The sequence below is a fragment of the Poecilia latipinna genome, unplaced genomic scaffold (genome assembly GCF_001443285.1).
Source record: "Poecilia latipinna isolate Pla-1442-1.1 unplaced genomic scaffold, P_latipinna-1.0 Scaffold138, whole genome shotgun sequence".
In the NCBI taxonomy this organism is placed as follows: domain Eukaryota; kingdom Metazoa; phylum Chordata; class Actinopteri; order Cyprinodontiformes; family Poeciliidae; genus Poecilia; species Poecilia latipinna.
In genome coordinates this window covers 113,484-129,575 of record NW_015112754.1, presented here as the reverse complement: position 1 = coordinate 129,575, position 16,092 = coordinate 113,484, and the positions used below count along the sequence as shown (strand labels likewise).

General features: G+C 41.7%; 1 protein-coding gene across 2 annotated transcripts; it reads left to right on the top strand.

The window, feature by feature from the left end:
- The first annotated feature begins 764 nt into the window (after positions 1-764).
- cnot4a (CCR4-NOT transcription complex, subunit 4a) lies at positions 765-14,245 on the top strand. 2 transcript variants are annotated; one of them, XM_015028869.1, is made up of 13 exons: positions 765-909; positions 4,603-4,828; positions 4,987-5,184; positions 6,520-6,606; positions 6,814-6,915; positions 7,332-7,457; positions 7,581-7,705; positions 7,803-8,009; positions 8,102-8,159; positions 8,250-8,505; positions 9,695-10,204; positions 10,390-10,623; positions 12,123-14,245. In XM_015028869.1, the coding sequence occupies exons 2-13, from the start codon at positions 4,655-4,657 to the stop codon at positions 12,452-12,454; spliced, it is 2,409 nt and encodes an 802-aa protein (XP_014884355.1). In that variant the 5' UTR covers positions 765-909; positions 4,603-4,654; the 3' UTR covers positions 12,455-14,245. The 2 variants fall into 2 exon arrangements, with proteins under 2 accessions (XP_014884355.1, XP_014884354.1); XM_015028868.1 differs by having other exon boundaries at positions 765-1,019.
- Positions 14,246-16,092: the final 1,847 nt, after the last annotated feature.

Here is a 16,092-nt window from a genome sequence, read left to right as displayed (position 1 = left end):
GTACCGAGAAATAGAGTAACCAGAGACGACTCTGGACTCTGAATAACCACGACAGATTGTGTACAGGAATGGTCAAAGATCCCTCTCCTTACAGCCTAATGACATGTTAGAGGACAAGACGAGACAAACATGATTAAGCATATTTGGATACAGAATTATAAAAACAACGTCACATTTTGCTACAAGGTTGAAAGCATATAGTTACAAAATGATGTTTTTGTTGTGTAAACTGTACTCATGTGCAATAAAGTATATTATTATTGTTGTTATTATTATTAGAAGTAGTATTAGTATTATTATTATTATAATAATTATTATTATAATTATTATCTTAATAATTATAATAATAATAATAATACTAATACATGTTCCTGTAGAAACTCTAAGAACAGTGTGTAAACTGTTGTAACTGAATGTCTTGAATCAGATAAATTGTCGATACAATTGATTGTACAGTTCCTCCGAAATACATCAATAATAAACATTTGGCATGGAGATCATGTTTTTACAGAATAATAATTCTAACCACTGCCGACATTTGATAAGGAAGTCGTCCAGGTGAACAGTTGTCTGGAATATTTTTTTTCATGTACGTTATTTTCAAAGAAATGTATTGTTGCTAAAAAACGAAACAAAACAAAAAAACGACCTTACATTGCATAACTACCATTTTACTGCTTTGAATGTAGATGGGCGTGTAAAAATATAAAAACTCGTTTTCCCATAATGCCGTTCTGTATCGGCGCAGACTCAATGGCACCGAATACTTGCCCCACTCCCTCCTCCCTACTATAATGCTAGCTAAGATGGTGGTTTGAGCGTAATTTGTCTTAACAATACCAAGAAAAGAAAGGGCAAAACATCTTTACAGTCTCCCGATTAGAACAGAACCCCACGATTACCGCTATCGTAAGTTACCATATTTAGAAATTTCACCATTTCAGGTACATTGGCTTGCAGCCCCCGCCCAGTTTGGTGTGACTCCTTTGGAGTGGAATCCTAAGCTAAATACGGACAGGGTAAGTAACGCTAACGTTAGCCAAGTAGGGTTTCATCCTACATCCAGCGAATAAAAGATAGGTGGCTTCGTTTCAAACTTAAGAAGTGATTGGGGTATTTTTCCAAACCCAGCGAATCACTGTCCAGGTAATTTGTGTATCCTCAGACCAATGTCAGTTGTTTATAAGGCCAGGGGTTCACTGTTAGCTTCTATAGGCCGCGTCCTACATTTCTGGTGATAATGTTAGCATGCAGGCTAAGCGGTTAGCATTACCCAAGCTGTCATTTTCAGCGCTCTGTAACGTCATGTCATATTCTCATTATTCGTGAACGTCGATATTAGGTTGGAATAAATTTTACTGTGTGGTGTTTTTGTGACTAGTGTTGCAGTCGAGCTGGATACGCGCCAACAAGCAGACCGGCTTCTCTTACCAAAACGTAGCTAATGTTAGCTTAGCTCAACGTTAGTCAAATAACATCTGTCATAACGTCAGATCCAAAAGACACAGTCAGTCTCTGACAGAGCCTGTAAAGTCGCCCACCGGGGTTTAAATCTGTGTATTTTTTGACTTTATAATCGAGCCAGTGGGATAGTGATACACTTGTAAATATGTGTTTATTAGCGGACCGATGCCAAAGCATCCGAAATGTTTGCGTTTCGTCTAAATTAACTTCCTCCCGTTTAGCTTCTGTCGGTCCGGGTTGGTCACAGAGTGAGTCTGCTGGCAGTGGTGTTGTCACGAAGAACCCAACGCTGGTGTTCATCTGCTAAAAACCCACTCTCTTTCTCTTTTTTTCTCTGTATAAATGAACTCTCTTGTTATACGTTTCCTTTTAACGTGTATTATGACGTGTCAAGCATTGCCAACCCACGAGAGATGTTTACAACATCCGCATTAACACCTAAATGCTTCAATTCTGTTTTTAGCTCGTTTTTTGATGATATGACCCAGTCAATTTCACCTACCCCGCAGAAATGAAGTCCCTTCAGCAAATCCTAACCCCGCCAGCGTTACAATGGCTTTTGCTTGATATGTACACATATATGTCACTGTGCTGTGAAGTGAGACTCATAACGGATTTTCAGATCCTCAGATAATGCTTTCAGATTGCCTTAGTTGCCTAATAAAATTCATGTTCAGGTGTATTTCATGCTCTCTCAGGGAGAGCTTCTGTTTAGTCAGCTGGGCCTACCATAATTATTACATAACCTCGTTGTTGCATTATTTTTCGCACAATGTTGGAGTAGGCATGGGCGAGTATGAGATTCTCATACCACTCCGTCATTGATAGTTACAGAAAAAAATACTGTTTTTTTTTTTTTTATTTGAAACAGGAACACATCAGTTACTGAATTTGGTGCTAAAATAACAGGAGTTACAACTATTAAAAAAAAAGTTATCTGTAACAATTATTCTTCTCATGGAGGTATAGATTCAAGCAAAACTATTGAATAAACACTAACTAAATATGGAGGTGTGTGTAATAATGTGCTTATTGTGAAGATTATTGTACATTTTTGCCATTTTGTTCCTCAAAGAGTTAACATTCGACTGTCGTCTCAGGTTCCCAGTTGCAGACCGGCATGCTTTCAGCTCACCGGCTGTTGTCTTAAAACACTATTACCCCAAAAGCAGTGATAGGTTGTCCTTCTTTTATTTACACACCCTGACTGTTCAGGATTTTGGCAGCCAGAGATATTTCCAGACACCCGTCTTTGTTGTGTAAGAGACTTGTTTCATCCAGCTCACCAGCAGTGTGCGGTAAAGCGCTGGGGAAGAGGGAGTACCGTCCTGTTCTATGATGCATACGATTCAGAGAAAAATAAAAACTCTGGTCACTCTAGGACTTCACATCTGATTACATGTGTGACATGAACTTGGATCACTTTAAAATCGTAACTTTTTATAACCTGGCCCATATTATCTTCGTTTCTAAAATCACATGGGCGTCTTCTCACTCTTCCTCTTTTATATGTATTTTCTTTTGTGCAGCGGTTATTTTGGCACCAGCTGTGAATAGCAAAGCACTTTTAATATTCAACCTCTACATGAGCATCTGTTTACATCAGCATCTCAGTTGAAAACCCAAACACAGTAACATCTCTGGTGATTTCTTTTGTTATTTTTATGCTAAATAAAACAGAGGCTGCTAGGTTTGAAAAGACAATTTGACTATTGCGCAATAAGAAAGGGGCTAATGCTTCTCTTGTAAGACGTTCCTGTTGAACTGCATTCTGAGTTTAATTGCTGTGATTTAGCTGAAAGCGTTTTGAAATACAGCTTTTCAGTTCTAAATTGGAGCTTAAAAATTCATTCAAAAGCCTGAACAATGCTGGACAAAAGCGCTGTAAGACTTGATTGACCTGCTACTAATATAAGTTTTAAAAAAAAAGGTACTGCTTAAGTCGTCTGTACTGCGTCCTGTTATATATTTTACGCTTTAAGTTGCCTTATTTTCACAGTTAAAGGATTTCTTCACTCAAGGGCCGCTTACAGAAATTAATCAAATTTAAATGAAAACCCATGGAGGGGTGACTTTTCTTACTTTTTGGGATAACAGAAGTTCTCAGCTTCCTGTCCTGTCTTTTAGCTGATCTGTAAATGTGAAGCTGTTGGCTGTATTAGCGATACCGCAAAGAGGAGAGAAAGACTTGTTGTTTCGGGTCTGCTTGCATTCAGTGACTTGCACGTATCGACGCTTCCAAAGACGCGCAGACCGGCGTGTTGTTTCCTATTTCAGAATAACTCAAATGAACAGGGAAGGCCCTCTAAAACACGGTTTCCATGTATTAAACCTCATTGTCGTTTCGGTCCCTTTTTCTGATGACCTCGAAATGTTGCCGGTAGATCACTTTATAGTTCTGCATCCACTTCTGCTGACGTCCTGTTTCTGAACAGTTTTTATTTGTGAAGCTTGTTTCCCAGTTGATACTCCAGTTTTATCAAGACTGCTACATGAAATATTTAGCCCTGTGTGTTTTTGTTTTTTTTGTTTTTTTCCAGCACTGTGCAAATTGAGTAGATCTTTGTCGCTTTGACAACAACATCACCTGCTGATTTCATGTTACTCAGGGTGGCCTGTTTTTTTTTTTTATTGTTATTAAAAATTAAAGGTTTGAAGCTGTTTTCTCTCCCAATGGCACATGCACACATTTGTTGCTCTGTCTTATTTTTCTGAGGATGTTAAATCATGTTGGAGTGACCAAACTGTGTCTGCTTTCCCTCATAAACATTTGTCCTTATGCTGAATGTACAAAAATGTACTTTAATCTCATTTTTGCATACACAGATGTAGGTTTGATGAAAATTTTGGCAAGTTTCATGCCATCTATGCAGCATCCTGTAGTCAAATGCTTAAATACACTATGCTGTTCTGGAGAAGACTGCAGATTAGTCAGCTTGTCTGGTTGAACACAATCATTCAAATTCACCACAAATTTATCTCACAACATTTATCCCAGCACCTATTAAACTTCCCTAGCCAGTAGTTAACATTTCCTTTGCAAATAAACACTTTTAAGCAGCATATGCTGACTGTTTTTAAGCTATATCCAGATGGAGTTCCTGTACGTTTTGTTTTTTTTCTCCTCTCTCCTCGTAGCCCTGTGCTCTGTGACCAGCTCCAGTACTACTCAACGTTGCCGTGCAATAGGATGTCCCACAGCCCTGAAATGAAGGACGACCCCATGGAGTGCCCTCTGTGCATGGAGCCACTGGAGATTGATGACGTCAATTTCTTCCCCTGCACTTGTGGCTACCAGATCTGCCGCTTCTGTTGGCACCGCATCCGCACAGACGAGAACGGCCTCTGCCCCGCCTGCAGAAAGGTGCGCAAAGAGATTTATCACAAGAGAGAATTTCATCTGCAGGACGGATTGTTTAGTGCTCCCATACGCTCTTTTTTTTATTTTTTTTTCTTAAGTTCATCATGTTATACACTCTCCGCTCCCCATAAATCACTATCTGATTTCTGTTTGTCGCGCAGCCGTACCCAGAGGACCCCGCCGTGTACAAGCCTCTGTCACAGGAGGAAATCCAAAGGATAAAGAATGAAAAGAAGCAGAAACAGAACGAGAAAAAGCAGAAGGTGACAGAAAATCGCAAGCATCTGGCGAGCGTCAGAGTGGTCCAGAGGAACCTGGTGTTTGTGGTGGGGCTGTCGCAGCGGCTCGCTGATCCTGAAGTGAGTACAGCAGTTTACAGTCTTAAGTGAATTTGCTGTGCCTTAATGCGGGGTTGAACATTTTACTGGGGAGAGGATGTGTAATAAGCCAGAGTTGCTCTCTGTTAGATTTGTCACATACTAAAAAAAAAAAAAAAGAAAATAGTCGCCAATAGGTGGCGTCCTGCTGCATTATTAGGATCTTCCTTGCTGGTACTGATTTCTTGTCATATCAGATTTTTTTTTTTTTTCAAGAACCATTAAACAGTCCCACATGATTTTTGATCCAACAGAAATTAAAGGGATTTCAAGATTTGACAATTCATGAATCAACACATATGTCCATTACCTTTATCTAATTTTGAATTTTAAAAAAATGCGTCAAAGTACAGGATTCCTACTAATGCTTGAAATCCTTCAAAAGGCTTGAGTTTCAAGGTTTGGAAAATGTTTGATTTCTGTATAAAGTCCTTGAAAGTGATTGATGATTCAAACTGTGCAATCTGATGCTTGATTAAAAGTCTAAATTTGGGAAAATGTTATTTACAGTTGAAACCAGAAATTGTCATATGCAGAATAAAAAACAAAAAAACGACACAAACATTTTTTTTTCTCACTGTCTGTGATTTATTGAGACCAAACGTCTCTTGTTTCAGGTCAGTTAGATTTACCAAAATTATTTCTATTACAAATACCAGAAAACTTAGTGAAAACAGTTTTTAGAGATTTTTTTTTTTTTTTGCAGCTTTCTTTGTGTTTAAGCATTTAATTTGAGCAGGAAGGTCATTTACCTTAACACGATTTATTTGGATTGTTTCAATGTGATAAATATTTATTATTCCTAATGGCTCAATGACGTGTCTGTGTCATTGACATAAAAAAATTGTCTTATGTTTTATACATTTAATAACAATTGGGGGATTTTATTTTGTTAAATTAGTGTTTTGTTCTCGGACCAGTCAGATGTATGGTGTGTGTGTGTGTGAGTGAGACATTTCAATTTTAATAACAGTAATAAATTATATCATAAAATGGTACATTGAAACTGTCTTCTTTAGTTCATTTGTGTTGCTGGAAACATTTGAAATCTTACCTTTTGAAATGCTTGAAAAATGCTTGAATTTTACTGTATAAACCTTGAAAGTAAGTGCAGCTGGTTGAAATCAATAATAGAAAAAAAATTCTGGTTTATTTTCTGTTTTCAATTTGAAGGTTAAGAGAAAATTGTCAGATTTCTCTCCTTTCACTGAACACAATTTCTTGTAGGACTGTAAATGATTAGCATGTTTATGAAAGAACTGACGGCATACATCACACATTTTGTGTTGATTTTGTTTTGTTTTTTTTCCCTCACAGGTCCTAAAACGACCAGAGTATTTTGGGCGATTTGGGAAAATCCATAAAGTGGTCATCAACAACAGCACATCGTACGCAGGTTCACAGGTGAGGAATAAATCATGGTTGATTTAAAGCTCCAGTGTTTATGAATACATCTGTGATCAGTTGGAAGCAAACTGCGACTTGTGTCACAAGTCAGTAACGAACACAAAGGTTTCAATTGAGTCAATAGTTTGGTATCACATGAACCTAAAACAGCCGTGAATGGTCTGTTTGATTAATCTGTTTGCTTTTGTTTTGTTTGCCGTTCAGGGGCCCAGTGCCAGCGCTTATGTCACTTACATCCGTTCCGAAGACGCTTTAAGAGCAATACAGTGTGTGAACAATGTGGTCGTCGACGGGAGAACACTCAAGGTAAACCAGGGGTTTTCTACTGCCCACTGTGGGTCTTTAAAATTCTCATTTTGTGTGTGGAACGTAATCAGAAGTTGTATCATCATCAGATATGCATATACAGCTCTGGAAAAATGTAAGAGACCTCTTAAAATGATCTGTCTCTCTGATTTTACTTTTTATTGGTACATGTTTGAGTAAAATGAACATTGTTCTTTTATTCTATGAACAACATGTCTCTGAAATTCCTCGCAGAAATTTAGCATTTATTTGCCGAAAATGAGAAATGGTCAAACAATATTTGGTGGAATAACCATGAGTTTTCAATGGGGCAGTGCAGTGGTTTCTTTTTTTTTTTCAAGAGGTGTATATATATTTTTTCCTATTGTAATACTTGTGTATTAACAGTAGGATTTGATTCTCTCTCTCCCTTACAGGCTTCTTTAGGCACAACAAAATACTGCAGTTACTTCCTCAAAAGTATGCAATGTCCCAAACCTGATTGTATGTATCTACATGAGTTGGGGGATGAAGCAGCTAGCTTTACTAAAGAGGAGATGCAGGTGAGATTAAGGTTTTCTTATTAAAATATGTAAAGTGTTTTTTGTTTCTTAGATTTCTTGCTTAAAGTGAATCTTTTATGTGTTTGTTTTTATTCATCTGTTTAATCTTGAACTTGTCCTAAGGCGGGGAAACATCAAGAGTACGAGCAGAAACTCCTCCAAGACCTCTACAAAATAAATCCTGGTTTTCTACAACCTCCAGCTTGTGGAACAGAAAAGTCAAAGAGTAAACCCAACTCCACACAGAGGTTAGTCCTGTTTTCATTTATCTGCTGTGCTGCTTTCTCCCAGCGTAGTGCTTGATGGTTGATTTTTTTTTTTTTTTTCCTTCCTGCTTTGTAACAGAACTAACAGTAGCAACGGTAAAGACGGCTGGCCGACGCTGTCGGGGCACAACAAACTGGCCAACGGACTTTCAGAAGACCGCAAGTCCCCTCCGCTGTTAGACTATCTAGACCAGGAAGCTAGTAATTCAGATGGGCTAGAATCAGAGCTGGGTCCAGGCCAGCGTCCCACCCTATCCCCCTTCTCCTCCAACTGTGACAGTAATAGGTAATGGAGACGCCTCAAACCAATCTGTTCTGCTCTAAACTTTTCTGTTTTATTTTGTTTTTCTGATCTGTTATCACAATTTCTATCTGCAGTCCCAATGACAAACCTCCAGAATCAATCGGTATGGTCAACGGAGAAGCTTTACAACAGGTGAAGCAAGCAGCCTTGTTCCTTTGATCCGAAGTGAATCCCACCGAGTCGCATCTCTTACGAGCATTTCATCTTCCTCTCATTCTGCAGATGCCCACAAGTGACTCCCCTTCCCCTCCCCCGGGTCTAACGAAACCCATCCTGGTGGTGCCCATCAGCATGTCGGACCTCTCGGCCCGTTCGCCCTTTGAGGGCGCTGCGGCAGAGTCCCAGTCGCTTTTTTCAGACAACAGTAACTTCAGACATCCAAACCCTCTCCCCGCTGGCCTGCCCCCTTTCCCCAGCTCCTCCCGCGGCAGTTCCGACTGGCCCATGACACCAGAACCACAGATACTCTTCACATCAGGTATCGAGCACCTTAAATATCTTGTAAATTCTTTCATTGAACTTTTGAGGGCATTAAAGTCGCATCCTAAAAATTACTGTTCAACTACGCACAACCTCTAAAAGCCTTAAATGTGTTAACATTTGTCGTGTTGCAGCCACACACTTCAGTGTTGGGATTTTATTTTGTCCAACACAAAACAGAACAATCTGCAGAGATCCAGAGCTCAGGTGGGAGAATCTAACTATTACCTGTGGATTCCAAGAATCTGGAAGGAAGGAAAGCTATAAAAAGTCCCACTCTGCAATTTGCCACAATTGGAGAAAATGACAACTGTAAGGAGAAGAAGTCGGTCCTGTTACCAAAATTAAACTCTGTGGTCAACATGCTGAATGTGTGGAGAAAAACAAAGGACAGTCCGAGTGAGTCTAGCTTCTAATCTAGAGGGAGAAATGGCTCATGGTCTTTTATCAAACACAAATGAGAAAACTTACCACCGCTAAAATCTGACACTGCACCATTTGTGTTTACTTTTTGTGAAGAAGGAAGTTGCTCAGTGCCTTCATCAGAAGTTTTTGTGTCGTTTCCTTCAGTGATTCTTAGGACGGTGCCTCCACAGGCGAGGGGGAGGAACAGGTTTTTCAAAGGCATTGGCTGGTTTGACACAGCGCAGTCAGATTTTCACCTTCCAGTAGGACATTAAACACTAACTACAGTTAAACTTGGCTCATAGCATCCAGATATAAATTAGCTGCAGAGTCTGTGACGATAACAGAGGATAGATTTGTTTGAGCTTTTGGTGTTTTGTCGAGAATGATGGGCAGGTATTGTTGTGTGAATACAAATATATGCTGCACAAAAAGTTTGAAAACCATCAAATTTTCTTCTGCTACTCTAGTTTGAGTTGACCAACCAGAAAAGAAATCCCAGCACATGGCAAATACTTTTAACGTTTGTAGTTACAATGTGATGAAATGTGGAAAAAAAGTTTTTTTTTTTTTTTTTTTTTTTTTTTTTTTTTACAAAACACTGTCTAGTCGTGCAAATGCTTTATTTTGCATCTCTGTCTTCTTAACACAGTGGCTGTTGGACTGTCAAAGGAGATGCAGTAAATAAACAAAACTACTCTCGTTGAAATGCAAACGTACCTTTCTGATTAAAAGTGTCGGCATCTGGTAACCAAACTAACTACCTTCTTCTCCTTCGAAAGACACAATACCAGTGTCTTCCTCAACAGACTGGCAAGCGGCCTTCGGTTTCGGCTCCTCCAGCAAACAGCAGGACGACGACCTGGGCTTCGACCCCTTTGACGTCACCCGCAAGGCTCTGGCCGACCTGATAGAGAAGGAGCTGTCGGTTCAGGATCAGAGCCCCTCGTCTCCCGGGCCGCTCGCGCCGGGCAGCGGCCACACTCCAGGCCTGCCGCCGTCCAATCTCAGCACATCCCACCACTTCCCCGGCGGCCTGCCCCGCGTCCACCCGCTCCACCACAGAGCCTTCTACAGCTCCTTCAGTTTCCCCGGCGGCCACAACAGCCAGGCTGGTCAGCAGCAGCAGCAGCAACAGCTCCCCGCCACCAGACACCCCTGGATGGGCATCCCCACACGAAACAACCTCGCACACTTGAACCACTCAGCCAGTGCTGCCTCACACAGTAACATCCTGGACCTGAATCTGCCCCCTCAGCACAACACGGGGCTGGGAGGGATCCCCATCTCAGGTACCAGCCAGGCCGCTTTAATGCAGAGGTAGTGCGTGTTAAGACAGAATTCAGACGAGACGCGTCAGAAAGACATTTAATATCGCGACACGCAAACGCTTCTGCTCGACACGAAGATGGGTGCTTTTGATTAGCGCGTATTGATTGATTGTTTTTTCCGGTGTCCCTCTTGTCCTGCCCTGCAGAAAACAGCAGCTCTATAGACGGCTTAAATGTGAAAGAGTGGCAGGACGGACTGAGAGCTCTCCTGCCCAACATCAATATCAACTTCGGTGGCCTCCCCAACTCCTCCTCCTCTTCATCTTCCTCGTCCTCCAACAGTGTTAACCACATCGGCGGGCCAGCGGGGCCGGCAGGCATTTCACACAGCCTCAGCTGGGACAGCACGGCCAGCTGGATGGATCCTGCTATCATCACAGGTAAAAAAAAAACATCGGCTGGACTCGACTTCCGAACAGATAACCCCATGCATTATATATGAAGAGTAGCGCTGCGAATCTGTTAAAACGTTTAATCTAATTAATCACGCGCTAGCGCTGGGACTAATCACTGTGCTCGGCTTTGTCAGCTGGAGATGTGAAAACTCTCGTTTAAGAAAGTGTTTTATTGTCTCAAAGCAAACGTCTCTGGTTTTCAGGTTGTAAAATTCAGGAAGGTTTAAAATGAGGTTTAAAATGGTTTGAAATGTAAACTATAAACCGGTTGAGCTCTGGCGAAGGATAATTCACCGTTGCACGAAGGGCTAAACGTTCATTGCACACCAGTCATTTGACCGCAGCACGAGACCGCGCAAGGCGCTGCTTTGAACTACGTACTATGAGAGCAGCTTTTTGTTCCACATAGGTAAAACGATTATTCTGTATTATTGAATATTAAAATCTTTTTAGATTAATCACCTGCGTTAACATTGGCAACCCTAACACAGAGACGGACCCTTTTTCTCTCGCAGTTTGACCTGAACTCTGGTCACATGTTGCAAGTCAAGTCCACATTTCAGCAATAAGGCAGTTCAAAGTGATTTTACGCCATAAAAACATAATAATTATGAAACGAGCAATAAACAATACATTTCTTTCAAATTCCATCATCGGGCAAATATACATTAAAATATTGATCGATGTTCCAGTTATGGCTCAAAGGCAACTCCAAGCAGGTGACTTTTAGCCTTGATTGAAAGTGGAGAAAAACCGATGAGCCTTTTCTTTTATTATTATTTTACAAATTGTATGTAAAAACCTGGTTTCAGCTGTTTTCCCAGTCGCCTGACATTCATGGAAAAAAGGTAAAAGTTTAGATTTGAGAGCAGAAGCCATCTTCAAATTGGGCCACTAGTATCTCACTTAATGTTGTAAATGGACAAGCAGATAAAAGCAAACTCATTTATGTGATTAACATCTCATTAATGGACACAGATTTAATACACTTCTGCTGGTCTCTGCGACATTACAGGGTTTTTTTGTTTGTTTTTTTTGCCAGTGATCAAATTTTCCATTCGTAATTCAAGAGACAGCTTTGATCGGTTGTGTGTTTGTAAGAATAAACCCACAACAGGAGATGAGAGCTTAACAGTATTTTGAAGGAAACTGAGAAAATCTTCTGTAAAATCTATATATATTGTGGTTTTCATGTTCGTCTCAGATGAAGGTGTAACAAGTTGCTCATCTTTTGTTTTCTCAAACAGAATTAGTGTAAAAACATAAAAAATCTCTGGTTAAAGGAAATGACATTTCCCGTTTTACCAGCCAATCATTTGGATGTTCATATTCCTCAAGTTGCCACCGACCCCTGACGATTCCACGGTGTAAAAACTGTACATCCATATTTTGTGTCTTTCTTCCAAATGTGTGACTGAAAAGACCGGCTTTTCTGTTCCAGTCGAAAGTCTGAAGCGCCGTTGTCACTTGTCTCTCCACCGCAGGCATCCCCGCCTCGGCCGGCAGCAGTTTAGACTGTCTCCAAGACGACAACCCGCCACACTGGCTCAAGTCCCTGCAGGCGCTAACAGAGATGGACGGTCCAGCCAGCTCCGCGGTGCCCGCCCCCCCACAGCCCCTCCACAGCGGCCTGCTCGACGGCCACCTCCCCCTCCACCACAGAGCCCCCAGCGGCTGGGCTCCCTACCTGCCCCCTCCCACAGCCAACCCCACCGGTCAGTTCCACTCCCCTCCACCAGGCTTCCAGACCGCCTTCAGACCCCCAGGACAGCCCGCCACAGAGCTACTACAGAGTGCCGCTGTGGATCGCCACTGAATAGACTGGAGCAGACATCCCATCCCACCCCACCCTCCCCTCTTCCCCACCCCGCCCACCCCACTTTATACCCACTCATCCTGTCCCCCTCTCCCTTCTCTCCCAATGCAATACACACCAATCTGCAGAGTATGAAAAATTAACAAAATAACAAACTCGCTTTCTTCTTTTTTCTCTTCCTTTGTGTCTACTCTGAAGGCCTGTTTGGTTTTTTGTTTTCGTTTGTGGCACACAGTCATCCAGTTCCCTTCGTCTGCCGCCATCGCCGCCCCTTTAGACCTAGTTCTGGGCGTAACGTGGGATTCGATGTGCAGCTTTACCGTCTAGCAGAAAGCACAAGAATCAGTAGAGCGTTAAAGTGCCCAGCGGTGACACACGAGCTAACTCCACAAACTGGCAAAAGAAACAAATTAGCAGAAGTGAGGTCTTTTTAAACGTATATAAAAGAAAATGAATAAAATAACACGATTAAGCATGATAACATTTGTGTTTTTTGGAAAGTTGAAGTCATGATTAGTTGTTTTTTTTTGAGAAATGAAGCAAGCTGTGAATCTGCTCTTTGAAGCTTTGCCCCAAAGACGCTCACTCCCCCCCGCCCCCCCCCCCTTCCTGCCCCGCCCCGTCTGAGCAGGAGACTGAAACGGTTCAACCTTACAGCCTCGTTGGGGATTGGTCGAGGTGAGAGAGAGAGAAAGATGAATTACACGAGAGTGGGTTTTATAAACTATTAAGGGCAGGGAGGGAGGGAGGAGTGGGGGGGAAAAGAAAAAGATAGATCGGGTTGGAGAGCGTTTTCAGATGCTGCAGGAGTTTAGGGCACAGGCTATGCATGGGCTCCCTGTTAGGTACGGACACAAATGGCCCGCATCAGAGGCCACTTGGCTCATACTCTCTTTAGTAAAGGGGCTCCCATGGGCCCCCCGCTTTCTGCTTGTGGGAGAGTTTTGCTGAACCTCTGTATCAGAGGATAGAGCAGTGCCTTTCCGCAGGGAGCCAGGGGCTGTGGGAAATCATGGCACACATCCTGAGCACTAGGGTTAGACTCTTTACTCACAGTGCCACTGTGTGGTACCTACAATAGCTAGCCCTAACACGAACAGCCACCAGATAAAGAGGGGGTGGGCGGCCAGTGACCAGATGGAAGAGGAAACGTCAAGAGATCCAAACGAGGGTAGTAAAGAGGTCGGCGGGTCCCATCGTTCGATCCTCGAGGGCTTTCAAACGAGGCCTTAAAAATAGAAGCGGGAGAGAGAGAGAGCGGAGCCGGAGCGTTACCGACTGCCGAGAGTTACGCAGTTTCTCATGCGACCCTCGGCAGCTGTATGCAAGCGCGCGTCCCAAAGCAAGGTGCTGCAAAGACCGTACCGAGTACCGTAGTAATAAATCAAGGAGCCCTCAGCCTTTAGAAATGAGATCAACCTCTCCGACCGCCGCCTTTTTTTTTTCTTCCACCTTTTTTGAAGTCTTAATTCTGATTCGTGTTCGCTCTGTCTTTTCTCTCTCTTGCCCCCTGTCCCCTATTTTCCCCCTTCTCTCCTTTCCTTACCCCCCCGCCCCCTCCCCACACCTTTCCCACCTCCCACCGTCTCTCCCTCGCTGTTCCCTATTTAACAGTATTCACAAAGATGAACAAATTCATCCAGGAGAAATCAACACAGTCGTCATTCAGTGGGTTTTTAACATGATGTTGCAAGGAAAAAAAAAACAACAACTTTGAGGCGCTTAACGGAAATGAACTGTCCTCTGCAGGTCTGGAAAAAATAAACCTTAAATAAAACTGAAAACTCAAGAGCTTGTGATTCCCTGATGTTTTGTTCTAATCCTGAATATTATCCGTTAAAGTATGCTGCACCGTCTGAAGGCGATCCGGGGAAGTTTTATCCAGATTAAGATCAGTCTGGTGTTTTTCTTCTGGTTGCCACTAGGAGGCAGATTGTTTCCTCTCATAGTTTTAGCCTCTGCAGCAGTTACAAGGTGATGGCGAATGACTTTAATAGTACGATATTTTAGGAGGCACATTTCCTAGTCCTGTTTAGTTGCTCACCTAAATGCATATCAGAATTATCTTTTAATTAAATGTGACTCCTTCCCCCTCAGGGTGGCAGCGCTGCAGTAAGTAGAGCATGTTCTGTACTTTGGTTTTGCAGCTCTGCAGTCTTCCTGGTGAATGCATCTTATGGACACCGATATTAGATATATTTGGTGGGTAGTTCAAAGTTTTTCAAAATTAAAAATAACTGCACAGTGGCATCCACATTTAAAACCTTAAAACGGATCGTCTTCAATTGCCCCAAACTGTATTGTGGTGCCAAGCCGTTCAGTGATTTTTATAAACCAACAGTATTTTAAAGGCTATTCTCTGAGCTACAGGGATCCAGACTTTGAAACTCAGGCCATCTGCTCTATTTTTCTGGTTTTAGTGAGAATATGAGCAGCGGTGTTCTGGATCTGATTACTTTTTTGGACATGTACCTTGTTTTCTTTCTGGCAGAGACCATTTGATTTCTTTCCAAAACACGCCTGTATTTCAAAAAGTTCACTCTAACAGGGTTCTTACGGACTTTGGAACAGAAACTGGTCCGTAGACCATTTACACATCAATGGGCTTGATGTGTTTTCCCACAACTTCATCTCCGTTTCTAACCAAAACCACTTTGTGTGTTGATGAAGCGATCAGTTACAGTCCAGCTGGACTTCATCAATTCAATGACAAGTTTTCTTGTCTTTCCCATTTTGAGCAGCACCTGAGAGAAAGAAAGGGCCTCTCCCTCTTTATACCAAGAAGAAAGTGACAAATCAGAAAATAATTTTCAACCCAACATAACAGAAACTGAGTGCAATGTGTTCCTTAATGCTGCTTATTGTAACAGCAAAAATCTGACTAAAAGTTAAACTTAATTACCACAAAAGCTGTACTTAAATGTAGAATTTACATTCATTCATTCATTCAGTCCTGTTAATCTTTGGCATTCGCCAGAATTATTGCATCAAAAAATATACAAATGACCAGACGACTCACCTTTTTTATTTGCTTTTAATCAGGTTGGATAATGTTACAATGATGATCACGTCACTAAAAAGTGACTGAAACTTTGTTTTAATACTTTAAGAGTTTAGGCTGACCAGGAGATGTGCAGTGAAGAGTTGTAAAATACATGACAAAATAATGAAGAGAAAGCTCTGCTTGTAGACTGAGAAAAAAAGAAAAAAAAAACACAAGAGTAAAACACATTAATTTGTAGATAGTGTAATGTGTTTCCATAATCAGAGGAAACCTGCACTGGTGGCTCTGTTCAATATGGGTCATATGGCTCACCGCCCAGGGTGTCATTCAATCACGGGACAATATTAGCACTCAAGAAAACAAACAAAAAAAAAAACATCCGTCAGTTTCATGTCCAGACAATTAAAAAAATGCACCATAAGCAATTATAACTATTTACTGATCCTGGTAAATGAGTGCCTGCTTCCAAAAGCTTCCACTGTTTCAAATATTAAAATGTCAGTTTTCTACTGGCTAAGAATCATTAAAACATAGATTGAGATTCACAAATACTTCACTCTAAAGCAGTGGTTCTTAACCTGGGTTCGATCGAACCCCAGGGGTTCGGCGGAGCCTCTGCCGCGGAGGTGAAGAC

Coding starts and splice junctions, on each gene's coding strand:
- cnot4a (XM_015028869.1), top strand. CDS start 4,655: ATGTCCCACAGCCCTGAAATGAAGGACGACCCCATGGAGTGCCCTCTG. Junction 4,829..4,986: donor TCTGCCCCGCCTGCAGAAAG/GTGCGCAAAGAG, acceptor TTTGTCGCGCAG/CCGTACCCAGAGGACCCCGC. Junction 8,506..9,694: donor ACAGATACTCTTCACATCAG/GTATCGAGCACC, acceptor CTCCTTCGAAAG/ACACAATACCAGTGTCTTCC.